Source organism: Sus scrofa, chromosome 3 (genome assembly GCF_054392235.1).
Source record: "Sus scrofa isolate SSC_HxYL_T2T_F1_AM1 chromosome 3, Sscrofa_HxYL_maternal_Yorkshire_Landrace_v2.0, whole genome shotgun sequence".
NCBI lineage: Eukaryota > Metazoa > Chordata > Mammalia > Artiodactyla > Suidae > Sus > Sus scrofa.
The window spans coordinates 83,955,008-83,981,947 of record NC_139385.1 but is presented as its reverse complement, the minus strand read 5'-3'; the positions used below and the strand labels follow the sequence as shown (position 1 = coordinate 83,981,947).

Sequence of the window (26,940 nt, the reverse complement as noted above, 5' to 3'; positions counted from 1 at the left end):
TGTGCACACTGTAGCTGGCTTGGCCACAGCTAAGCCATGGTGCCCCCTGCTTAACCTCAGAGAACATCATCAGAAAAGGCCACTTTTGACTCTGGCACGGAAGACAAAAGCCACTCCTTAATCACGTCTACACACAGACACAAACAACCTTGTTCACATGCAAAAATGACCACGGCTACCTCCCAGCTAACAGGAGACACTCACTGCTATTGCACCATTGGTGGCTTGAGCCTCGCTCTGTGCCTCCCCCCTGCTCCAAGGACTGCCCAGTGTCTGACAGCTGACTGCGCACCCCCCAGTGCCTCCTTCCTAGGCTCTTCCCCCACATCGCCAGCACAACCCAAATCCTGAAACAGGCCACCCTGGGGCTCAACACACTGTTCCTGGACGCAGTCTCCTAAAATCTAGCCTGACATCCAGGAGTCAAATGCCTAGAGTCAGTAAGTTGGGCTAACTAACTAGAGTTTAGGTTCCCCAGATTGCACTAGGTTTGGCCCCTCAAAACTGCAGTGCTGGGACATCCCAAATGCAGCACACAGGGCAGTTCTGCACACGCCCAGCATGCCCAGCTGGAGCCCAGACATGATGGTACCAAAGGAAGGATGGTGCCGCTGACAGCACTGGCTTAAGCAGATGCCAAGATGTTCAACAAACCGTCTCTAACAAAAGTCTATTTTAAGTGACTTTTACAGGATGAACATGACTTCCAAGTGGCCTGACCCCCAGGGGTGGCAGCAACCCTCCCGTCTCACATACTTAAACCTGTGAGAGTCTGATGCAGACCCTGGGTTCCCTTCAGCCCAGCTCGCCCATCTCCTCGGCTGGGTGGCCCACTCTCACTTCCCTCTCTGGCATGGTCTTTCTCTGCTCTCATGTGTTCCTTTTCTCAGCCTTGGTTGTGTGATCTGTTGTCACTCAAGAATCTCTAGAGCCTAATAAGACAGCCACTATCCCATGCCTCCTCTTGAGAACTGCTCTGGGGCCGTGGGGTGTTCGGATGCTGCCATTGTGCAAATCTGACAAGCAGCCCAGTGCCAGGACACACTTCGAGAGGGAGCACAGGTTGGGATTTCGTCCTCCCCACTCCCATCTCCAGCCACGCTCCCTAGTGCAGTGCATGAGCTGTACAACCACACATGGCAGCCTCAAGTCTACTCACAACCTGAACATCTCAAGCCTATGACTCACAAAACCTGTACCTCTCAGCCAGATCGCTTCTGCACCTTAGGCTAACCAGATCCCAGATGACTTCTCTCCTGACCCTGCCACCAGCTCCTCGCACTCCATGCCACACCCCCAACCCAACTGCTCACCCGGCCCGCTGAGACCACTGGCCCAGAATTTCCTTCCCAGCTCACTGTAACAGCTCCCACTGGTGGTCCTGAGGTGGGTTTGCCTCCACACAGCTATCAGGGTGCAGCTTCTACAACTGGAACCTGATCACATCACCCACCTGCCCCATGATGCTTCGGAGGCTTTGCGTGTCCAACAGAATCAAGCCAACGCTCCATTTGCTATCTAGTCCTGCTCTCCTTCCCAGCCTCACCTCTAGACGGAATATGTGAGCCAGACTCAGCCACTCTCCCGTCCTCAGGTTCACCGAGACCAGACGTGAACCTGGGCTTGGTGGGCTCCTGCTGAGGACATGATCACTTCTGCCCAGCCCCTTGCTGTCGCCTTGGTCTGTGCCTGCTTATCCCGTGGGCTGCTGAGGACTCTGCTCCTTGACCACTGGTTCAACCTAGACGCTCCTCCCAGTCCCCTCCACCTCTTCAGGCACCCGTTGGGCTCAGCGCCCCTCTTCATGCTCCCAAGCTTCCTTTGTCTCGAGTGTCTATCAGAGGACCTGCACTCCACGTTTCATCTCTGATGGCCTCATCTGTCTCCCCCTCCAAACTGTAAATGCCTGAAAGCAGAGCCTGGGCCATCCCTGTGTCCATGGTCCCAGGCTGACTTGGCCATAACTGCCTTGGGTTACCCTGTGCAAGTCACTGACCTCCCCTGGCCACCAGTGTCCTCTCCCACCTGTAAAAGTGGCCTAGCTGGTCCTCCAGGTCCCTCCCTGCGCACATATTTTGAGATTTTGCCAGGCCGCTCTTTTGACTGAGTACCTGGACTCAACATCTGAGCGTGTCTCATGCCTGGCAGAGACCCCAGACAGCATCCTCCTTTCCCAGGCACCTGGCACAGCAGCCACAGCCCTGCATCTAAGAAGCACTGGACCTCTGCTTCTATGGCAATCCCTTCTACTACTTTCCTCGCTCCAACCAGAAATCCTTTCTGATCGAAAGCAATTCTGGAAGTTTCCTCCTACCCCAAGGCAGAAGGAGCAGGATGACAGAAAGGTCTCTCTCTCGTGGCACTAGCACTACAAGAGTCTTGCATTGCTTTGGGACAATGTGTCCCACCCCCCATCCCCTGCCAGCTAGGAGAGCATTCCAACTCCGAACATTTGTGGTCCAATCCCAGGCTCAGAGGCCTCTGGGCCCATCTCTTCTCCTGCCTCCCTCCTACTGTGCTTGCTGCCTGCACCTCACATTTGGTCTCTTGGTCACAACATGCTCAGTTGCACTCAGCATGTTTTGATGTCCATGTGACTTCTTTGTCAAGACTTGGGCAGTGAGATGCCAGACTGTACTTACCAGGCTGGATGCTGTGACTTCACTGCAAGAAACTCCCTTCGGGCTGATTAGGAAGTGGTCCTGCTCCTTGCTGACTCTCAGCTGGAGGAAAAAACACATATTCTCAGCAGCAAGGATGGAGAAGGGTCATTTCCAATGACTCGCTGCTTGAACTCCCTCTTCTTCTAAATCCACTTCACCTAAATCTCCCCCCCACCCAACCACCCCCAGAACCCTTACCTCCTTCTGACCCTTGAGAGCTGAAGAGGACTCAGCCCTTATCTGGAGCTGGGGGAACGGAGCTACAAGGGGAATCTCCCAATGGTCAAGAGTACCCCTAGAAATGGGACCCAGGAATTCCTGGGTCCTCATCCAGAGAAGTGCTCAGTGGACAGGTTATCTATTTCAAGTAACCACAGGGGTTCGAAACCTTGGAAGGGCTCACTGAATCTTGGCCAAAGGCCACCAGTAGTGCCCTGCCCCACCCCTGGATGGGCTCCTCACTGTGACGTAGGTGTCACTCAGCTGGGCCCAGCCATAGAGGTCCAGGAGGCGGTAGACACTGCTGATCTTGCACCGCATGAGCCGCTCGCCCTTGGCCAGGTTCAAGGAGTCAGCTGTGTGGAGGTCATTGATGGGCGTCATCATGGAGAAATCTGCAGGCAGACAGGGCAGCTTTCAGGTCAGGGGCTCCTGTCTGTCCTTCCCTTCCTGGTCCCAGTCCTCTCCACATTCTCCCTGGCACTAGAATTGCACAAGAGACTTCTGCCGGCAGGGAATTCCACATCCTCTGACCCTGACCCCAGAGAAGAAAATCCAGGGAATGGATAGTTATGCCCAATAAAGTCCTCTGCTCATTTGGGTAAGAAGAGCATTGCTAGAGTTCCCTGGTGGCCTAGTGGTTAAGGACCTGGTGTTGCCACTGCTGTGGCTCGGGTTCCATCCCTAGCCTGGGAAGTTTTATATGCTGCAGGCCCTGCCAAAAAAAAAAAAAAAAAAAAAAAAGATTGGCATTGCTTTTAGTCAAAAGTCATGGTCAGAATCAAGGCCACAGAGTGAAAGGTCCTCAGAATGCCAAGCTTACCATAAATCCTAGAGATAGACGTTGAATAAAAGCACAAATGAATTTCTGAGTGGACATAAGGGGACATTTTATCAGTTAGCTTTTAATGAAGTAACTAATCACTAGACCCACTATTATCATATTGTTTGAACTATACCACGTAATATAACTTTTTCTTGGATTTGGAAACAGGGCAGACAGAAAGCCAAGTCAGCCAGGAAGTAAATTCCTCAACTTTTTCTGACAAGTCATAAACTTCCAGAAGTCAGGGTGGCTGTGGTTGACTGAAGGGCTGGAGGCCTTGAGTGGGCCACATCTGTTCCCCTCTGGATATGCAGTCTTTTGGTCATCATGGGTCTTTCTGGGAATTTTGGGGGGATGTGAAAGTAATATGGTAATGCGCCTAGAGAATTGATAGTCTTGTGCTCAGGGCACCCAAAGGCTCTAGGAGTTGACACCCAGTCTGTCTCATTAACCACAATCACCACCGCCTGCATGCCTCAGGAAGGCAGAGAAGGGCATCTGTTAGTCAGTGTCTGGGAAATAATAAAAGAATCAATAGAAAAGGGTTCTGGCTTGAAATAATGTCTGGCCTCCTGAAGCTGCCCTCTCTCAGCATCCCACTAAAGCTTTAATGAATTAAAATGCTCTTCGGAAGCTTGCACCATCTCTAGAAACCTCACTGCCACACCATGTGATGTGTGTCCTGTGTTAGGTTTGTCATTAGTCGAAATGACAAGATAGTCTGCAAATATGAGGGTGGACAGGGGCATTAAGCCAGTAGAGCAAGCCGCCAACACCCCATGTCAGGAAGATGGGCCCCAAGGACCTGTGCCCACCAATGGTGGTACGCCTCCAGGGCATGTGTCCAGCACACAAAGTTGACAGGGACAGAAGTGGTCCAAAGGCCCACCTCAACTGTCAAGAAGAGCAACCACAAAATCCCAAAGTCAAGGGTTTCTAATTCAAATGGAACAGTCTGGGATCCCTGCCTCCTCTCCAGTTCCCCAGACAAGTATTTACCTCTTCCCTTCCCCCCTGGCAGTGAGAAGGGTGACATATGAATAAGTCCCCAAAGCAAAGCGGTGGAGTGGGGTGGGGTGGAGACTGTTGTGGGGAGGGTCTTCAGACCCAGAGTTCTTTGAATCCTTCTCTTAGCCATAACATTGACATCCCAGAGATGGGCAGGAGGCCAGGATGGGTCTAAAAACACTCACTCTGTTGTGTCCTCTGTGTCTTATATCAAAGAGTCACCTCCCCAACCTTGTGGAGCTTCCCCTGAGGATGACCTCACCCACAGACCCAGAAGAGACTGAAGTTCAGGGTCTTCACAGAAAGAATGTTTATCCTGACCAATCTCACCAAAGTAAATATCTAACTGGGCCATTATTTCAAAGTACCTAAGGGAACAGAAAAAAAAGAAAAGAAAATCCACCAAACTCCCTGAAAGCTAAGACTGAAGGACATATATATAGAAGAAAGAAAAAAAAAAAAAACCAAAACCAATCAAACAAAATTCCAAGGCAAATGGAACTAGGCAAAGAACAAGCTCTTTGGGCTTAAACTCATGACACTTGGCATTTTCCCTTTCCACATTTCCTGACTCAGATACCCTGGCGCACATCAATCATCACATTTTCAGGCGTCCAGCTGTCTTTCTGGCAGATGCTGATCAGTGAGGCCATGGGAATGCTGGTCAGCCCTATTTTTCTCTTAAAAGGAAGAGTATAAGGTCAGAGACATGAACATAATTAGAAAGAATATGATAGATAATGGGAGACAAAGACCAGCGAGCCTGGCATAGAAATTATCAGTATTGACATAACGGAAGGAAAACTTTCTGAACTGAAAGAAAAGAGCATGTGTATATACCATGTAAACTGAAAGGAACTGCTGCATTCCAGGAGAAAAGCCCATCAAAAGAAAAAAAAATCTATCACTATATGCTTCCTGACACTTTTCTGATATATAAAGTTAAGGGGGAAAATGCATAAGCCACTGGAAAAAAATTTGGTTATTTACATGGGAACCAATCATACATTGGTTCAGATTTCTCTGCTACAGCAGTAGATGCTGGACAATATTATAGGAGCTTTACAAAGAGCAAACAAACACTAAAATAAGGTGACACAAAACAGGTAAAAGTAAAGGGACAATCAAGAGTATGTCAGGCAGGAGTTCCCGTGGTGACGCAGCCGAAACAAATCCGACTAGGAACCATGAGTTTGCGGATTCAGTCCCCGGCCTCACTCAGTGGGTTAAGGATCCTGCGTTGCTGTGGCTGTGGTGTAGGCCGGTGGCTACAGCTCCAATTGAATGCCTAGCCTGGGAACCTCTATATGCCATGGATGCAGCCCTAAAAAGACAAAAAGACCAAAAAAAAAAAAAAAAAAAAAAAAAAAAAAAAAAGTACGTCAGGCAAATAAAAAAAAAAAAAAAACCAGAGGCCACGATTTATCTAAGTAGAAGTCAGGGAAAACAATATTCTTTCGGACAAAAAAGGCCATTTTGTAGGTCATTTTATATGGGTTAAAGGCGTAATCCATAAGGAAGCTACAGCTATTAAAACCCTTATGCTGTGAAACATATTTCCTCACAAAGCAGACATTATCAGAAATACAGAGAGAAATGAACAAAAATCAAATAGCCTGGGAGTTAAAAACACAATTTTCATTTTTTATAAAGTCAAAAACAGTAAATGAAGATAGAGATTAAATATTATTCCCCAGAGATAGAGTCTGCAACCACATATCATTTAAATAAGATATTAATGAAAAAGGAATGTACATGTGTATGTGTAACTGGGTCACTTTGCTGTACAGTAGAAAATTGACAGAACACTGTAAACCAGCTACAACGGAAAAAAATAAAAATCGTTTAAAAAAATGAAAAAAATAGGAGTTCCCATTGTGACGCAGCAGAAACAAATCCGACTAGCAACCATGACGTTGCAGGTTCAATCCCTGGCCTCACTTGGTGGGTTAAGGATCTGGTGTCGCTGTGAGCTGTGGTGTAGGTTGCAGATGAGGCTCGGGTCTGCTGTTGCTTTGGCTGTAGTGTAGGCCAGTGACTGCAGCTCGGATTCGACCCCTAGTCTGGGAACCTCCATATGCTGCGGGTGTGGCCCTAGAAAAAATTTTATTCAATTATAGAAAAAATATAAAGAACAAAATAAACCAAAGAAAAGTTATGGAAAAAAATTAATAAATATAAAAACAAAATCAGTAAATCAGGAAACAAGAAAATTAGTAGACCCTATATGTAAATCCAAGAATTGGCTTATGTGAGACGAAATATGAATAAATCAACATCTGGATTGGCCAATAAAGAGGAAACAGGAATACACAGTACCAGGAATGTGAACGGGGTGTCATCTTATCCACAGCAAAAAGTTTAAATGATAAAAATAATATTGTAAATCATGCTAGTAATTCTTAAAGCCCATGAAATGGATTCTTTTTATATAAAAGTATATGACCAAAATTTACTTAAGAAGCAGCAAAATAAAATTTTAAAGAGCTTTCAATGAAAATGAGGAAAAAAATGTTATCAAAAATATTCCAGGGAGGAGGTCCCAATGAGGCTCAGTGGGGTAAGGACTGGACGTTGTCTCTGTGAGGATGTGGGAATGAATAAAAGAGTTCAATATTCAGAAATCTATTAATATAATTCATCACATCAACAGTCCAAGGAAAGGAAAAATCAATACATGCCCAAAATGCATTTTATAAAATCCAATATCCATTTCTGAGAAAAACCTGTATTACACTAGAATAAAAAGGTATTTCCTCAACATGATAAAGAATAACTATCTCAAACTCTTGTGGTAAAAGAATTTCCATTAAAGTGAGAAACAGACAAGGATGATTACTCTCTAATCTGTTATTAAACATTGTTCTGAGAGTTCTAATGGATGGGATGAAAACGCTGGAAAAATAGAGGAAATGGGATGGACTGGGAGTCTGGGGTTAACAGATGCAAACTATTGCATTTGGTGTGGATAAGCAACAAAGTCCTGCTGTACAGCGCATGGAACTATACCTAGTCACTAGTGATGGAACATGACGGAAAATAACATGAGAACAAGAATGTGTGTGTGTGTGTGTGTGTGTATGTGTGTGACTGGGCCACTTTGCTGTACAGTAGAAAATTGAAAGAACACTGTAAACCAACTATAATGGAAAAAATAAAAACCATTAAAATAAAACAACTGGAAAAATAAACCAAAGGGTAAATATTGAAATGAAAGATGAAAAATGACCACTATTTGCAGATTATTTTCTATATACAAAATCCAAAAGAATTAATTGAGAAGATATTAGAATTTATGAATTCAATAAGGGGTAAGTTTAAATATATATATGTATATTTATTAAATATATTTGTTTTATATATTTATAAATATATATTGGTATGTTAAATATATTATTAAATATACATATATACATCCAATGATTTCCCTAGATGACAGCAATAACCAGAAAAAAAAGTTGGAGAGTCACTTAAAATGACAAAGTAACATAAAATTTCTGAGATAAACTTAATAAGACATTCGTAGGGACTACATGAAAACAACCACTAACTTTCCTGATGGATATTAAAGAAGACAAATAAATAAAAGATACACATCACTTCTGAAAAGATTTAAAATTCATTCATGCAACTATTTTTTAAGCACCTGTTATGGGCCAGCTACTTTTCTAAGTCCAGGACACTTGAACAGTGAACAAAACATACAAAGGTCCTTTCCCCCATGGAGCTTATATTCTGTTTTTTTTTTTTTTTTTTTTTTTTTTTTGTCTTTTTGCCATTTCTTGGGCCGCTCCCACGGCATATGGAGGTTCCCAGGCTAGGAGTCTAATGGGAGCTGCAGCCACCAGCCTATGCCCAAGCCACAGCAATGCAGGATCTGAGCTGCGTCTGCAACCTACACCATAGTTCACGGCAATGCCAGATCCTTAACCCACTGAGCAAGGCCAGGGACCAAAACCGCAACCTCATGGTTCCTAGTCAGATTCGCTAACCACTGAGCCACGACAGGAACTCCGGGAGCTTATATTCTAATATAAAATTGTACATTTATAAATTCACCACCAAATTAATCTATTCATTTAATATAATCCCAATAAAAATGCCAAACTGAATTTTTTAAGGTAGATGGAGAGGCTTGATGAAATACTTCTAAAGTTATTTTAAAGAATCAGCTTGTACAATGGTTGAGAAAAACTGGAGAGTGAATAATTAAGGGTATTCTACTGGATGATAAAATATGGGAAAGGTGTTTCTAAACATGGAATTAAAAGCAGAAAGCACAAAGGAAAATAATAACGGATCTAACTACATGGAAATTAGAGAATTCTACCACACAAAAATATCATGGACAAAATTAAAAGGCAAAGGAGACACTAGAAAAAATCTGCAATATATTTGACATGTAGTAGGGAAGCAGCCTTACTTTATAAAGATTTTTAACTCTGTAAGAAAAGGATATGCAAATAGGTAAATTGGCAAATTTGCAAAAGTAAATTGTGACAAACAATTTACTACAAAAAGAAAATCATGCCCAATATGTATATGAAAATATATTCAATCGCATCAGTGATCAAATGCATATTAAACTACAATGGACAACTTATCACCTATCAAATTATAAGGATGAAACAAATGGTAGCACATCAGGGTAGAGGAAATGGGCACTCTTGCATTTCTGGTAGGAATCTAAATTTGCTCTGGCTTTCTCCAGGGTAATGTGGCATGATGCATTATAGCCTTTAAAACATGCATATAATTCAATCTAGCAATTCTACCTCTAGCAATTTATCTTAAAAAGTAGTCGTGGATATAATCACGGATTTATTGACAAGGATGTTTAGTGCATTGTCGTTCAAAATAGCAGAAAGCTGGAAACAACCTAAAAGTCCAAAAATGGGAAATTGATTAAATAAACCATGGTATATGGGTAGGACAGCGTAATCCACCAAAAATTATGTTACAGAACCATATTTTATTCCATGAAAAATCAGTCAAGACATGCTAAGGCTATTAAATTTGTGTGTATAATGTGATTCCAATTTTTTTGGCATAGTCTGCATGTATTAAAAGATGAAGGATGAAAAGGATATGCAAATAGGTAAATTGGCATATCCTTTAACAGTAATACTTGTAACAGTATTTCTTGATTCACAGTAGTGATTTTTATTTCCCTTTCTCAATTATTTTCCTTATTTTCAACTCTTGAAAAATACTTGTAACAGTAATTTCTTGATTCACAGTAGTGATTTTTATTTCCCTTTCTCAATTATTTTCCTTATTTTCAACTCTAATCATCTTGTTGATGTTTGTGTCTTAAAGGTTGTGGGCAGAGCTTTGGAGCCCAGGAAAATGGGTTCACGCCTAGCCCTGGCTGCTCTTGGCTCTTGTCTATGGAGTCAGGTTGGCCTGTCCAGAGGCGGGTGGAGACACCAGCTCCAATGGCCTCCTCCCATCCTCCTCACCCCATCTCCAAGGGATTGACTCCAGGGGATTGAGGAAAGAGCAGTCTGAGGGCTGGATGCTGTGAGGACACAGGATTTTTCTTAGGTTCTGTACTCATAGCTAGAGTAACAGGGAGCAGAATCCTCCGTCTCCACTGTCCACTCCTGGGCCTCGGGCAGAAGCCATGTAAGGGACCTTGAGTTGCAAAGCTCTTCCCTTCATGCTAATCCACTTATAAGGGGTGGGGCTGGTGGGATCATACATAGGCTGCCTTGCCCAGTGTCATCACAGCCACAGTATCATCCTCCCCCTCGCCCCAGCCGAGCCAGAGGCAGGTTCTCCCTTAAGTCTCCATCCCTGCCCTCCCCACCCCCCCTTTCCTATGTCTGGGCATCAGGGATAATTCTCTTGAAATCACAGCAAAAGGAGCACCAGGTACCCTCTGGCTGCTGCTCAGCTCCCCCAGGTTTGCTAATGCAGCTGCACCGCTCACTGCGTAGCCTGGCAACCGAGCTGCTTCCTGCTGCACCTTCCCCACCCTGCTTCCTCCACCTCTGCTCCTGGCAGCTCCCCAGCTCCCCACGTACTCATGGAAGATGTTGGGAAGACTGCGTGGGAGGTGCTGGCCATGAAGTCCGCGATCTGCCGCAGGGCCCAGATGTTGGAGGAGTTGTTCCCCTTCTTCATCTGCTCCTGGATGAGGCCTTCCAGCTCCTCCCTGAAAGACTGAAGCAGGCCCCGAGGCGCTGGTCCTCCCAGGGCATCTCGTGTGCGAGACCAAGGGCCCCTCTTCCAAGTGCCCACCCCTAGTCCCTGGGTCAGCTAGGCCAGGGCCACAAGTGGGATATCTGGGCCCTAGAGGGCACTGGACAATCCTGTGCCCTTTGCCCTGTGGGCAATATTCCAGATTCCAGGTCCTTCCTTTGCCTTAGTGATAACCTAGACCCCCTCTCCCCATCAGACTTCGCTTTAGTGATGAAAAGACATTTTAAAAAGCAGAACTGAATGAAAAAGTGTGCCATCTTTCCTGTCCATCAGTCAGGCCTATGCTCTTCTGGGCCTCAGTTTCCTCATATACAGAAGGATTCGATGACTTCAGAGGTCACTTCCACTTCTGAAGTCCTGCTACTCTAAGCGTGGCTTTTCAGACCATTGAGACAAAAATAGGGCATGTCTGCCCACCAGGTGGCAGCGTGGAACCCTCAGGAGGAAACAGAGAACCACTTAGGGGTTGGGGAATCTACAAAAGGACAGAAGAAGCATGACCACCTCCTGTCCCCATTGCCTGCCTGAGAAGTCCCATCCTTCGGGCCCCAAAACTTGGGTTGGTGCTAACTCTGCCACTTCTCCTCCCACACCTGCCATCCCATATTCCTCCAGACTCCCCAGTGTCACCTGTCACCAAGACCTCCGGCCCATCCCCCTTACTGCTCCTCTATGTGCCCTTTCAACCAGGGTCACACACAGTGCCCTGCTCACCCTGGGTCTCCAAAAACCCGGGAGGGGCTGAGGCAGAGCCCATCCTGGCAGGTACCTGGATTTGCCAGCTCCATCCTTGAGCTTCTCAGCACTTAGGAGCAGGCCCTGTTTCCTGAGGAGCCCCCAGCTCTACCGGCGGGAGGCTCCCCGCTTGCCTCTTTCCACTGCTCTTCCTCCCCTCCAAGGACTGCATCACCCGCCTGCTTCACTGGTCCAGGAGGCTCACCCTCCCTCCTTCTCAGCCATCACCCGCCTCAAGGAAGAGCTCTGTGTCCACGCCAGGCAGGCACCAACTGACCTCAAGAGGGGCACCATGGCTCGGTGATCAGGACCTGTCCCCTGGGCCCTCCACTCCGCCACCTTCTGGAGCTCAGACCCACTTCACCCCTGCCCCGGTATCAAAGCCTTACTTGCCAGGACAGAGTTTCTGGTGTTCAGAAAAGGGAGCCCCAAATCTCCTACGTGACCCTCCCCCTACACCCCCACCCTTGGTTTACCTAAATCTGTTACGTCATTGTTACAGCTTGTAGTGAGGAGAGAAAAGAAGGTTGGAAACTGAGACTCAGAAGGGGCACAAGTAACCGAGGTGGGGCTCCTGTCCTTCAGACCCAGCTCCCCCAACCACCCAGCCAAACCCTAAATGAGGATGTGCCAGCTGCCCATGCCTGGAGAGAGACCCAAACACCCACGTTACCAGGGCGTCTTGCTCAGTGAGTTTAAAATTGCTCAGATCCTGAACGAGCGGAAGAGCAGTTATTTATCTTTCAAGTGCAGCGTCCCCCCACCCCCTCCCTCCTCCCCCTGCCCGCCTGGGGCAGACCCCACTCACCGGGCTCTGCAGGATCATGGTGACGCGCTTCTTCTGCTCCATCAGGTTGAAGTCCTGCCGCAGGTCCGCCGCACGGTTGCGAAGGCGCAGGTACTCAGGGTCTTCCTCAGAGAAGCGGTCGAAGTACTGCCGCCCCTGCGCGGGCGGCGGGGAGGCGGCCTCGGGGACCGTCTCTTCACTCATAGTCCTCCTGGTGAGTTTATGGTCCACTCCTGGAACCCTGCAGAGAAGGGAGGAGGCTGTTCCCAGTCGGGGTACACGACTCCTAAAGCAGAGGGCTTGGATTCCGCGGCATTCGCGGTGGGATGCGGCTATGCCCGGGAGGGTGTGAGTGGGACCGCGCGGGTTGGAGGACAGGGCTCCGCGGCTACCGGCCTATAGGGGGCGCTGATGCACCGTCCGACTAAGTGGAAATTTGTCACCAGCTCCAGGCCCCCCGGCTTCAGCCCCCACTCTGGTTCAAGCGGTCTGGTCTCCCAGGGTGAGGGCGACGTGCAGACTTTGGCGGCAGTTCTGTAATGCTTATCTACACAGTGTAAACTTGTTCACTGGGAAATCGGACTTGATGTAAAATGTAAACCCTCTAAGACGCCTCCTAAAAACATTATGTGGGAAATTCATAAAAAGAGAACGGGGACCGTCTAAGAGGCGGTAAATGCTTCCCGCAGGGCTCTTCTTTACAACTTTGTCTTTGCCCTGGCCTCTGAATCATGAATCTTTATGTAAAGAGTGTCTCAATGCAGAATTAGTAAATGTCTTACTCCAAGTTTAAAAAAGGTGTACCATTTTTACGAATGGAAAATTAGTCTCTCTTAAGCCCTACTAAATAAATATTGAGAAACATTAACAGAATAAACGCTGTCCGAAGGGCACGAAGTTACCGGGCTGCCCAGAGGCCCATATATCTAGATCCTGGAGTGAGCCTTTGGAGAGCTGGGCTGGTCACAGCTACCTTTTCCTGCTGACCACGGGGAAAGCATATTCTTGCTGGCCGTGAGCCGTCTGTGACCTCTTCTTCCATTTTCTGTCAGCACTTTACCCTCCACCTTACAGCTGCTTGGAGTGGGTGGGCTGGGCTGATGCACTAGGCCAGGGAAGTGGAAGTCTGTCCCACTAGCCCGGAACACTTGGGTGATCCACTGATTGATATTATTGTTGTTGCTGTTATTATTATTATTTTGCATTCTTCTCCTTTGCAAAAGGCAAATTGCAAATTCAAAGGAAGACACATGGACAGGATCCCTCCAGGGACAGACCTGAACCCTTGGCCTAGAGCAGGGATCTCAGCCTTGAGTGCACATTGGAACCACATGGAGAACTTTGAAAAATTACTGATATCAGTGATTTTAATATTATTAGTCTGAGGCATGGCCTGGACATCAGGATTTTTAAAAGCTCTGAGTGATTCTAATGGGCAGTCAGGGTTAAAATACTACTGGCTAGATGTTAGGGGTTGTGTTGTGGAACGGAAGATATCCATTCCAGATGCCGACCATTTCTAGCTAGCCTGCCAAAGATGGCACAGCGCCTCTAACGCCAGTGTCAGGTGCCACTTCCCAAGGCCATCCAGGCCCTTCTTCCCACTCCAACCTGGGACGACAAGTGTCCTCCAAATGCCACCACAACCGGTTTTGTCAAGTTTATGAGACTATGACCTCTGATCTTAATTCTGTCACTAGTCAGTCGGCTCCTCATGAAAGCCCTCATCAGATCTCCACCAGCTGGCGCCACCCTCGACAGCCACACGGATGGGATGGAGGATGGAAGAGGGAGTCACCTGCACGTGGCAGCCCCAAACAAACAAACACAACAAACATTCTCGAAAGACATATTTTGAAACATATTTGGCAGGTTGTTAGAATGTTTGAGATTGTACTTAATGCCAATTAAAGCCAGATTTTTTTTTGTTTGTTTGTTTGTTTTTTGCCTTTTCTAGGGCCGCTCCCGCGGCATATGGAGTTTCCCAGGCTAGGGGTCTAATCGGAGCTGTAGCCACTGGCCTACATCAGAGCCACAGCAACTCGGCATCCGAGCCACGTCTGTGACCTACACCACAGCTCACAGCAACGCCGGATCCTTAACCCACTGATCGAGGTCAGGGATCGAGCCCGCAACCTCATGGTTTCTAGTTGGATTCGTTAACCACTGAGCCATGACAGGAACTCCCAAAGCCAGATTCTTAATCTAAGTGGAGAGTGACTGAGTCCCTCGGGGATGTTTCTGGTCGAATTAGCTCTGGACTAGAAGTCACAGCCTGCAGTGTTGCCCCGCTTCTGACATTCTCTAGTTCATGGACTCGGACAAGTAATTTCCCTCTTTGAGTCTGACTGTGTCCATCCCTAGATGGAGGAGGGGACAGAATGGACCTCTGGGGCCCCTTCCAGCTCTGGTGCTGTATGGAGAAAGACAGATTCATGTAGAAAAGGCAGAAGGGTGGGAGATCCAGGTTTCCTGGAGCAAGAGACCCTCTTCCTGCCTCCCCCCAATGCCTCTTCCTCAAGCCAAATGCCAGAAGAGAAACATCTGCAAAGAACACACAGGAGCTGGTCACCTTGTGGTTTCAAGTCAATCCCACATGCATGGGCTTCATTAAGAATACTTCACCCGCATCATGCTCCCACCAGCCTCATCTCTGGAACTTAGGAAGCAAGCAAAGACTGCAAGGTCAAATGCAATGGGACTGCATCAAAGCCATGCAGACATGGGGTCACCACCTAGATTCTTCTGGGCAGACACTGCTGCAGACCAGAATTCTTCCAGAGGCACCGCCCCCATGCACTCATCCCTTCTAATTCTCTTTGGCACCTGCACAGCCCCAAATCTTTGATGTTATTTTTCAAACAGCAACAAGCAACCCCTACCAGGGGGCACACTGGATGTGAGCATGGAGATCCCTGTGTTCCTTACAAGATGCCAGGTCCTACCAGCTCCAGAACCACTGGAGCTGTCACCTTCTCTGGGACCAACAGCCTGATACTGAACCTTCCTGGCTTCAGTCCTTTTCATCTGGGCAGGAAAAGGCTGGTCCTCTCCCTTCCCTTTGGAGTGGCTGCATTTCCCAGGAATGGGCCTGTGAAGGCTGAGCAGCTCTCCCCCCACAAAGCTTGAGGAATGAAGAAGTGCTGGGCCCGATGCACAGAAGCCCCCAGGCCCACCTTCCCTCCTTAGAGCCCAGCCCCTGAGGGCTGCTCAAGATGGGCTCTGATGGGGGTGGGGTAGGAAATGGAAGCCCTGACTCCGTCACCATGACGGCAGGGGTCAGGATGCACTTTTTGGTCTTGCGCACCAGACGCATCTTCTTGTGCTCCCTCCTTCCCTTCCCCAAATGTTGGGAGGTGATCAAAGTCATACACAGGTTCGGGGTGAAAAAGCAGGGACTCTGGAACCAGACCACCAGTTCAAATCTCAGCTATGCCCCTTATCAGCTGTGTGATCTTGGGCAAATTACCTAACCTCTCTGTGCCTCAGCGTCCCCATTTATTAAATGGGGACTGCACCTCTTTAACGCCTCTTTAGGTTGTTGTGAGGATTAGGTGAGTTAGTGCATGTGAAGTACTTCAAACAGCGCCTGGTGCGGAGCAAATGCTTATTATGTGTCATTTTGGGGCTAGAATCATCGTAGCATGAGGAACTAAAGTAATGAGAGGCTTATGATTCAATTGTAAACAGGTGCATACTAAATAACTGTAATTATATGTTTTAGTCCCCAGACTAATTCAATCTTGAGTTATATTAACAAAAAGTAAATCCACGGGGGAAAAAAAGGCTGACGAGAATGCCTCATTCTCTGACCACATAGCTGGAACATGTTAACCTGGAGATCACAGAAAAGGGGGAAAGCAGGCATTGAAGATCACGGGAGTCCGGTGTTTGTGGGGCCAGATGTGAAGTCGTCAAGAGTATCTGGGGTCTCCGGCCTCAGTCCCTGACACAGAGCTTCCAAAACCTATGGGATTTCTAAAATGTCCAGATCCATGTCTTTTGTTAGTCATAATGAGCCGTTTCACCAAGCTTGAGGGGGGTTTTTTGTTTTTGTTTTTTGTTTTTTTGTCTGTTTAGGGCTGCGCCTACAGCATATGGAGGGTCCCAGTCTAGAGGCTGAATCGGAGCTGTAGCCACTGATCTACACGCCTCATCTGCAACCTACACCACAGCTCACGGCAACACCGGATCCTTAACCCGCTGAGCAAGGCCAGGGATCAAATCTGCATCCTCATGGATACTAGTCAAATGCCTTTCAGATGAGCCACCAAGGGAACTCCAAGCCTGAGTTTTTATGCAAATAAGGTGACTTTTGGTGAGCACTTAGATACTGCAAGGGAGGGACTGGCCACTGAAAAGGACCAAGCACAAGATCTGAGGTTGCAACTTCAGCGCCACCCCAACCATCGAGGGAGGGAGTGAGGGAGGGGCCGGACGTTGCATTCAATCAAGCGGCAATTGATTTAACCAACTGGGCCTAGTAATACCACATGCACTCCTATTAAAGAAACCTCGGAGTCCCCATTGTGGCTCAGTGGTTAACGAATCCGACTAGGAACCATGAGGTTTCTGGTTTGATCCCTGGCCTTGCTCAGTGGGCTGGGGATCTGGCGTGAGCTGTGGGGTAGGTCACAGATGTGGCTCGGATCCTGCGTTGCTGTGGCTGTGGCGTAGGCCAGTGGCTACAGCTCCGATTAGACCCCTAGCCTGGGAACCTCCATGTGCCTCGGGTGCAGCCCTAGAAAAGGCAAAAAGCCAAAAAAAAAAAAAAAAAAAAAAAAGAAAAAGAAATCTCAATGGTAACAAACCCTACTAGTATCCATGAAGACATGGGTTTGATCCCTGGCCTCACTCAGTGGGTTAATCGGCATTGCTGTGGCTGTTGTGTAGGTCAGCAGCTGCAGCTCCAATTCCCCTAGTCCAGGAACTTCCATAGGCTACAGGTGCGGCTCTAAAAAAAAAAAAGAACAAAAAGCACTGGACACCGAGGCCTGAAGGAACGTCCTGGTTGGTGAGTGAGCACATTGCTGGGCTGGTGAGGAATCCCACAAGGAGGGCGCAGGGCAGCTCTTCTTTCCTTTGGCTGTTCCTGAGTTGGATCTTTTATAATAAAACTGTAATCACAGTTTCAGCACTTCTAGTGAGTTTGGCGAGTTATTCTAGGGAATTAACAAAACTGAAAGCGAGGTTGTGGGAACCCCCACATTTACCGTCAAGTCAGTCAGAAGTGCAGGTGGCCTCTGAAGTGAGGGGAAGCTCATCCATGATCTTGCCTTTTAGCTTATGTGCCCTTTAACTCAAGGTAGTGTCAGACTTAAGTTGGATTGAAGCACATCCAGTTGGTGTCGGAGAATTGGGGACGGAATGGCACCCGGCAACGTCTATTTGTGATTGATGTTCATTCCCAGGACCACTGTGTGAGGCAGACATTACTGTCTCAGCTTCATGGATAACGAAACTGAATCAGAGAGGTTAACTGACTTGCCCAAGATCACACAGATAACAGTGCATTAGAATTTCAACCAGGCCTGTCTATGGTCCCAGATCCTGAACTCTTCCACTCCAGTTGTCCCCAAAGAGCTGTTGGACTGCCACGTGAAAGAAGGATTGGGCTGATTCCTTAGAACCTTAGCGGCCAGAACCAGGAGACCAAGTGGTTGTTGCAGGCAGGCAGATTCTAGCCGAGAGCGGGAGGGTGAACTTTCCACCAGCAGGAGTTGCTCGGTGACGAGAAGATGGGACAGCCTGCCTTGTTAGGTGGTGAGCTCTCTCCCTGGAGTCAGAAGGACTACAGGATGCTGGAGAGAAGCTTCTTTCTTGCTGGGGGCTGGACAAGGGACCTCTAAGGTCTTTCAGATGCCATGATAGCTCTTGAGGCATCAGGATCAGGGGAGTTCATGGCGTAGGCCTGAGGGTTCAGAAGCTCATCCTGATAAGACGAGCCAACCAAAAAGTGTCTTTCACCACCCCACCCCACCCCCCATCCCCACCAAAAACTACCCACTAGTTACCAGGAGGGTGGACCAGCCTTGCCCCAGGCTGCCTCTTCTCAGCACTCAGCCTCCACACTGCACTCCACTCTGGGGATTGCTGACCGCAGCTATAGGATTTCAGACATCTGGGTGGAAACTGGAAAACACAAGCACGACAGATATCAGGGTGTTGTCCACACCACCATGACTCTTGCCCTGTTTTTGCAGCAGCTTTGGGTGCAGGTTTATTTTAAGGACTGCTGGGAAATTCTTAAAAATGAACTTAAGATGCATTTTTATTTGAAAAGCAAATTACATCTACAAAAAGGTAAAGAAGGCTTTATTATCATTATAGTTGGGATCAAAATTCCTTTCAAAGAGAGGAATTGGAAAATGCCTTTGCCAAGTGTTGGCCAGGGAAGCCCAGAAGAGAGAGGCTGCCACACACGGTGTTAAGAGGAGGACGCAGAACTCTGCGCAAGCCCAGAAGGGCATGAGCAAAGGGGGGTGGGCTGGGGGGCGGATCCCTTCCCGACCCCCCACCCCCCATACTTCACTAACACCTCCTAAACTCACAGATCCTGGTGTGACTTATTTTTGGATGCAGCCCAAAGAGGCAGGAGAAGCCTGAAGAATATCACACCCCGGGGGAATGGGAGGATATTGGAGTTGCCCCGGCCATGAATTGGTGGATTCAAGACAATTTTACCAAGAGTTTAAGGAGAAGAAAGGTTCCCAGCTGATGACTGGGTAACAGGTCATAAAGGACTACTGAAGGACAAATGTAAAGTTGATCATGTCTTACAAACAAGGGAGAGTTAACTAATCCCCAAATCCTGGAGGTCAAGGTCATCAAAGGGTTAATCATCAACATGCTTTAAAAAAGGACGAGTGATATTTATCTTTTTTTGGTCCCTCTCACTTAGGTGCTTATTGTTCACACCCAAGGGATGCTTGTCTCCCTCAGAGCATCCTCACCCCCACGCCCACCCCCACCACAGCTCTCTGCTAAGGTTTGGATTTTCAGAGTCTGAGCTATTTCTTGTGTCCACTGAGAGAATTAATCTTCTGTCCCCAGAAAGGACCTGTGTCCTTCATGTAAGAAGACAGAACATTTGTCCTGTGGATAAGTATACACTTGAACCCTGAATAATCCCTCCCCCCATCTCCATCCATGTTGCAATTCCACTATTAGAACTTTACTCCTTGGCTTATACTGTTATCCTCTGATTACAATGAAAATAGCCCCGAGAGGTATTGTAGGCAAAGAATTATTTTAAACATTCTCTTGTGTCCTCAAGCCTGCCAAATCTCTGACTGCAGAGTCAGGCTGGGCAGAGCCAGCATGGGTACCAGATCAGCAACTCTTTTTTTTTTTTTTTTTTTCTTTTTAGGGCTGCACCCGCACATATGGAAGTTCCCAGGCTAGGAGTCAAATCAGAGCTGCACATGCCAGCCGATGCCACAGCCACAGCCACACCAGATCTGAGCCTCGTCTGTGACCTACACCACAGCTCATGGCAATGCCAGATCCCTAACCCACTGAGAAAGGCCAGGGATCAAACCTGCGTCCTCATGGATACTAGTTGGGTTCATAACTTGCTAAACCACAGTGAGAACTCCCAGATCAGCAAGTCTTGATCAACAACCAGATCAACAAGAAAGAGGTCTGATGAAGGGTCCAGCACCTGGGGCACAGAGGTAGTCCTGGGTGTGCCTCGGGGGACCCTGGCCCAACAGACTCCTCTGAATCGTGCCTGCTGTGCTTTCAAGGCCCGATCATGATCCATTCCGTCTTCGGCTTCCCCAGCATGTGCTTCACCAGCCTAGCTGACCCCAGCTTCCAGCCACCCAGGCCTCAAGGGTAGAACTGAGAAGCCAGGGGTACCACCATTTAGTGAGCATGTCTGAACTTCCTGGGAGCCTGACACCCCTGGGCCACCAGTCCCCTGCTCTTGGTGTGCAGCCAAGCTGACTGGGAGGCAGGAGGAGTTAGGCCCTGGGATCCCTAAATATCTCCCTACCCAGAATACCACGCCCTGAATCAGGCCAATGTCACTCCCATTCCTTTCACGGTATCTGACTAGTCTTCCCTCTCTCATACCCCCCCCCCTCCACCGGCATCCAATCAGTAGCCAGAGAGACTGTTCTAAAACGGCAATCTGGGAGTTCCCATGGTGACAAAGTGGAAACGAACCCCACTAGAATCCATTAGGATGCAGGTTCACTCCCTGGCCTTGCTCAGTGGGTTAGGGATCTGCATTGCCAAGAGTTGTGGTGTAGGTTGCAGACTCAGCTAGGAATCCGCATGGCTGTGGTGGAGGCTGGCAGCTGTAGCTCCAATTTGACCCCTAGCCTGGGAACTTCCATATGCCATGGGTGCAGCCCTGAAAAGCAGAAAAATAAAATAAAAAATAAATAGATGAAAATGCAAATCTGGCCCATGTCTGTCACTATCCTGCCTCCTCCCATGGGGCAGTATCCCTCCCCCCTCTTTTCCCTAGTATCTGCTCCTCTAGCCAAAATTTAGTCAAATTTAGATTGTACTACCAAAGGGACAGCTATCCTTTTCATTCTTATCAAATGTAAAACTTTAAATTTGCTCTTGCAAACCAAATGCATGCTCCATGGTGGAAATTCAAACCCACTCATCCCTGACCAGGGGCACGGGGGACCATGCCTTTCTCTCTCTGGACACTCCCTTCCTCTCAAGGATGCTCCCTGCCGAATGAGGCCCCTCATGGCTGCTCCCCAAAGCACCGTGGGCCTCCCAGTGCCCAGCCCTGCCCTCCCTGCCTATCATTGGTGCTCTGGGGCTACTCCCAGGACCCAGAAGGCCCCCCTGCTTTGTCCTTGCTGGCCTCTGCCTGGAGCACTCTTTCCTCTTTGCCATCTCCTTTCAGCACAGGTTGCCCTCTCCTCCTGGAAGCCCCCCGAACTCCGGATCCTCAGGCTCTCCCATCACGGTCACCCTCCTCTTTCATTCCACTTCCAACCCAACAGCAACAACCTATTATCATGAGCTCCTAGCAGGCAGGGCCTGTATCTTTGCCATTTCTCTACCCCTTGTATTGCTATAGGGCCTGGTGCCAGGTAGGTGCTGAAGAAATGTTAATTGCATTAAAACTCAACTAAAGGGGAACTGGGAGGAGTTAGGATGGTTCAGCAAAGCAGCACCGTCCAGGTCCTGAGTTCCCAAAGATAAAGCCCTAGGGAAGCTTCATTTCAGAGTAAGGGGCCAAGTGATAATGGGGGGGGGGGGGGGTACATGGCAGGCACCGGCTCTAAAATAACCTGTTCTTTTGTTATATAACCCAATGGCCAGGCAGGCCTGCTCTGGCAGACACGCTTCTGGACTCTTTTGAGGCAGAATTCCAGCAATTGATTACAATTGATTGACTGCAGCTCTAACAAATCCAACTCCACAATGGAACACCGATGGTGTGAGACGGAGGAGAAGGTACCACCACACACCCCGCTCAGCTCCGCAAAGCTCAGCCCCACCCCCGTCTCCAACTCTCTCACCACTTTTCTCTGGCACCCCCTCCCCTGCCCTACCCCGATACCCTCTAGCTCCCTCTGGGCATCTCCAGTTTGCATCCTCACACTTCTGACCCGCCTCCGCAAAGACTCTGCCGGGATTCACCTCCTAGGAGGGCAGCCGGGGATCACAAATCGTGAAAGATGCTCCCTGTCACTGGCCATTTTCTTCCCCGTCTACTGAAGCCCAGGTAGATGGAACCATTGGAGTATGAAATCGCATTTCTGGGGGTCATTCCATGAAGCTATAAAAGAAATGGAAGGTCTAGGAGAGGAGTAACAGATGCTCAAGTGGTCTGACTTTTTGGCAAAATCCCATTTAAGCCCCACGAGTGCGCACAAGGGAGGCAGGTGCCTGTCTCCTGCCTCTTCAGTGGAAAGAGTCCAGACAGGAACAGACAGTCTGTGTTGCCCATACCTGGAGCCCAACATAGAAAGATGCAGGAAGGGGTCCTTTCCCAGCTGCCCCCATGGCTGACACGGCTTCGGCTGCCCCGTGGGTGGTACCAACCTCTAAAGCCCCAGGCCCTGGCCCCAGACAAGGACAGCATGGCATTTGCTCCAAGCCTTAGACTTGAAGCCAGAGCCCAAACTCACCGATCCCTGAATGAATCTTCCAAAAGTGAGGGGGAAGCTGCTTAAGGCCTTGCTGTGGTTACTTTGCAGAGTAAATGGAGACCGTTGAGTAAGGGCCCCAACCACACCCGGCCTGGTGTGTTCAGATAGGGCGAAAGCTCATGCCCCCACGTGATGGGATTATGGCTGACGCTTATCATCAGCTTCTTCATGTACTTCTGAATGTTCCAAGGTTCTACAATAGCTATCCACTGCTGTGACCACGTAGGACAAAAATAGTTATAAAGAAAAATGGGAAATGCTCACGACTGGAATCCAGGAGGATGCGGGTTCAATCCCTGGCCCTGCTCAGTGGGTTAAGGATCTGGTGTGGCCGTCAGCTGTGGTGCAGGTCACAGATGTGGCTTGGATCCCAAGTTGCTGTGTCTGTGGCTTAGGCCGGCAGCTGAAGCTGATTCAACCCCTAACCTGGGAACCTCCATATGTTGCTGGCGTGGCCCTAAAAAGCAAAAAGAAAAAAAGACAGAAAAATGGGAAAGCTTCTCCTTCTGTCCATGTCTGAAAGCTCCCTTGGCTGGAAGAACCCTTTAACCCCCTTGACTGCTACAGGTCTAAGAAGGATGACATGATTCAATAAAAAAAAAAAAAATTGGGGCTGTTAAACCCAAACAGGTGTCAGTGCTGTGCCGAGCCCTTCTCATTAGCACTGAGGTCAAGGACCCATCACCCAAGTTTTCAGGTAAGGAAACTGAGGCTCAGAAAATGGAGTGACTTGATCAGGGCCGTGGAACTATTGGGGATCATCGCCTTACTGGAGGTACATAGAGAGATCATTACAATGCTGGGGGTGGGGGGAAGTCTCTAGTCCAGGCTCATGAACCATGGGCTTCCAGGGAGGTCCTGACTTCGAGGCTCCCACATGAGCTTTAACCCACTGGGCAGATGCCTCTGCACCAGTTGCAAAACCATGCGGACTTCATGCCTACAGTGAAGGGAAGGAAAGGGGGATTCGGGAAACCCTGGTGATGCAGAGAGAGTGCGGAACTAGCAGGATGGCTGGGCTCAGGCTTCAAAGACTCAGTCCCTTTCATGAAGAGATCAGTCATACTTGCATAATCTGTGGCTAAAAGCTCATCCAAAAGGCTAATTGAACTGACACATCCCCTGATTCCACACCTCAAGCTGTCCTAGAATCCAGTCATAGATACTTTTTTTTTTTTTTTTGTCTTTTGTCTTTTGTTGTTGTTGTTGTTGTTGCTATTTCTTGGGCCGCTCCCGCGGCATATGGAGATTCCCAGGCTAGGGGTCCAATCCGAGCTGTAGCCACCGGCCTACGCCAGAGCCACAGCAACGCGGGATCCGAGCCGCGTCTGCAACCTACACCACAGCTCACGGCAACGCCGGATCGTTAACCCACTGAGCAAGGGCAGGGACCGAACCCGCAACCTCATGGTTCCTATCGGATTCGTTAACCACTGCGCCACGACGGGAACTCCGACACTTTTTTTTTTGTTTGTTTGTTTTCTAGGGCCACACCCGCAGCATATGGAGGTTCCCAGGCTAGGGGTCCAATTGGAGTTGTAGCTGCCAGCCTACACCACAGCTCACGGCAATGCCGGATTCTTAACCCACTAAGCAAAGCCAGGGATTGAACCTGTGTCCTCATGGATGCTAGTCAGATTCATTAACCACTAAGCCACAACGGGAACTCCAATCACAGATTTCAAGCAGTCATCTTCTCTACCTTTTGCCTTCAGGCAAGACTCTACCTAAAAACCAATGGACCTATATTTTGAAAAGTCTCACCTTGGTCAAGTTCAAACATAAAACAGTTGATTCTGCTTTGGGGCCTAATCTGAGAGCATTTAGCCTTCCATAGGAAAATCAAGTGCACCCCATCAAATCATACGACAAAACTACCCCTGCCTCTAACCCCATCTCCAACCAAGAAATCCAGGGAATTGTTGGATGCTGTGTCCTTTTTTTTTTTTTTTTTTTTTCATTTTTATTTTTTATGTTGTGCCCTTTTATGTCTAATAGAATAAACCCTATCCTAGGCCACAGAGGTAGAAATAAATGTATAAATAAATAATGTTCTTTTAGCACATTAAGGTCAAAATTACTATGTGGGTTTTTTTTAATTGGATCTGTTGGGGTTTTTTCCTTCACTAATTGGGTGCAGGAGAAAATGATAAGAACATCTTGCATCTAGGACCAGAGGGGGGACCTGACACCATCCCTCCCCTCTCCATACTGAGGAAGCTGTGAAAATACACACCTTCAATGGGACTTGGGGCTTGCTGATTTGGGGAGGGTGAGGAGAAGAGTCAACAGGCCCAGAAAGAGAGGGTGGTGAGACCTGCAGAGAATATGCTAAAAGGAAGGAGGGTCTAAAGGTTCATGTGGGGAACGTTCTGGTCTCTGGAAGTCTATGTAGAGACAGCCTGAATCCTGCCTGAGCAATCAGGCTCACCATGTCACCTTGCATCAGGAACAAGAAGGGAAAAATAGGAGGCATATTGTTTGGCTTTTCACTCCTCTCTATGATCCTGTGTGCTTTGGATTTTATCATGAAGATAGCAGGGAAAGAACAATTTCAGCTGCTTTTGTATATCTCTCTGTGTGTGTCTGCATATCTATGTGTCAGAGACAATGCCATGTGCTCACCAAACTCACTTCCTTTTCTTCCTGGGCACCCATATTTCCCAGCTCTCTTCCCTCGGGATAGGGCCAGATGAAATGTAAGCCAATGAGTGTAGGCAGAAGTGACGTGTGTCACCTGTAACCAGGCAATTAAGAGCAGAGCTGCCTTCTCCACGCTCTCCTTCCTTGCCTCCCTCCTGGATGCAGAGGATCCAGTGGAAACTCTGGGATCCCTGGGGAGGATATAGCCACCAGATGGAAGGAGCTGGGATGTCGGGGAAGGCAGCCCACTGAGCATCTGATCAGAGAGTCTGAGGTTGTTGTTACAGCAGGTAGCCTACCCTGAAAAATATATTCACACATTTTCTTTAGCACATGGTAGCCCATTAGCTCTATGGTTACTGCTTCCATTCCACTTATTCAAGCATCTCCTTCAGGATCACCAATTATCCATATGTTGAATCGCTACTCTCTAATTTTTTTTTCATTTTTCCTCTCATTAGTTTTATTATTGACATTCTCCTTGCATTCTGTTTAATAATGCTTATCATTATTTCCAACCTCATTAATTTTTTTTACCTTTTTTCCATTTTTAAAGACTTATTGAAACATAGTTGATTTATAAGGTGGTGATCATTTCTGCCAACCCACAAAAAGGTTCAGTTTATATACACATACATTCTCTTCCGGAGTCTTTTCCCACATAGATTATTACAGCACATTAGGTAGAGTTGTCTGTGTTATATAGCAGGTCCCCATTGGCCAACTTCAGTAATTTTAATTCAGCAAAATTAATGTGAATTGTAATTCCAGTATTGAACCTTTTCTCTTTTGCATACTTTCCTTCTTTATCTCCATTTTCGCCTCAGATGTTTTCATCGTAGTCTCTTCTCTCCTATGACTGCCTTCTCCTATTTCTTGGAAGCCATGTCTTTGAAAACTATTTAAAGGATGCTAAATAGTTTTCTGACGTTTTTCTTCTGGTTCCTATGGCAGGTTATTATAAGAGGTAAGTACTTTTGAGTCTTCCAAATGATTTATTTTCCTCTGCAGTGTCTTTTCTCAAGATGCTTTTTGTTTTGTTTTGTTTTGTTTTTTGGTCTTTTCCAGGGCTGCACCCGCGGCATATGGAGATTCCCAGGCTAGGGGTCCAATCCGAGCTGTAGCCACCGGCCTACGCCAGAGCCACAGCAACACCAGATCCAAGCCGCATCTGCGACCTACACCACAGCTCACGGCAACGCCAGATCCTTAACCCACGAGCAAGGCCAGGGATCAAACCTGCAACCTCATGGTTCCCAGTCGGATTCATTAACCACTGAGCCACGACGGGAACTCCTCAAGATGCTTTTAATTGTCTTTCTTTTCCTTTATTCTCAAATAAGATGAAACCAAGTCCCCTAAGATATGGAGTTCTCTGGTGGGTCAGCGGGTTAAGAATTTGGCATTGTCACTGCTGTGGCTTGGGTCACTGCTTTGATCCCTGGCCCGGGGGGTTCCACACGCTGCTGGCAAGACAAAAGGAAGGAAGAGAGAAAGAAAGAAAGAGAGAAAGGGGAGTTCCCGTCGTGGCGCAGTGGTTAACGAATCCGACTAGGAACCATGAGGTTGCGGGTTCGGTCCCTGCCCTTGCTCAGTGGGTTAACGATCCGGCGTTGCCGTGAGCTGTGGTGTAGGTTGCAGACGCGGCTCGGATCCCGCGTTGTTGTGGCTCTGGCGTAGGCCGGTGGCTACAGCTCGGATTGGACCCCTAGCCTGGGA

At 47.9% G+C, this 26,940-nt stretch overlaps 1 protein-coding gene across 5 annotated transcripts in view; it reads right to left on the bottom strand.

The window, feature by feature from the left end:
• The window catches only part of ADD2 (adducin 2), a 110,763-nt gene that overhangs the window by 31,755 nt on the left and 52,068 nt on the right, over nucleotides 1-26,940 (bottom strand). For 3 of the 5 annotated variants that reach the window (XR_014841724.1, XM_021087397.2, XM_085018973.1), the window contains exons 1-6: nucleotides 22,558-22,633; nucleotides 18,460-18,577; nucleotides 12,467-12,686; nucleotides 10,746-10,884; nucleotides 3,126-3,277; nucleotides 2,643-2,723 (exon numbers count right to left, since the gene is read on the bottom strand). Coding sequence is in view for 4 of the 5 variants with exons in the window: in XM_021087397.2 (XP_020943056.1) it covers nucleotides 2,643-2,723; nucleotides 3,126-3,277; nucleotides 10,746-10,884; nucleotides 12,467-12,649 (555 nt within the window). In the remaining variant the exon portion in view is untranslated. Of the gene's footprint in view, nucleotides 1-2,642; nucleotides 2,724-3,125; nucleotides 3,278-10,745; nucleotides 10,885-12,466; nucleotides 12,687-18,459; nucleotides 18,578-22,066; nucleotides 22,206-22,557; nucleotides 22,634-26,940 lie in introns of those variants that run through there. The other 2 variants (XM_085018975.1, XM_021087396.2) reach the window with 2 other exon arrangements.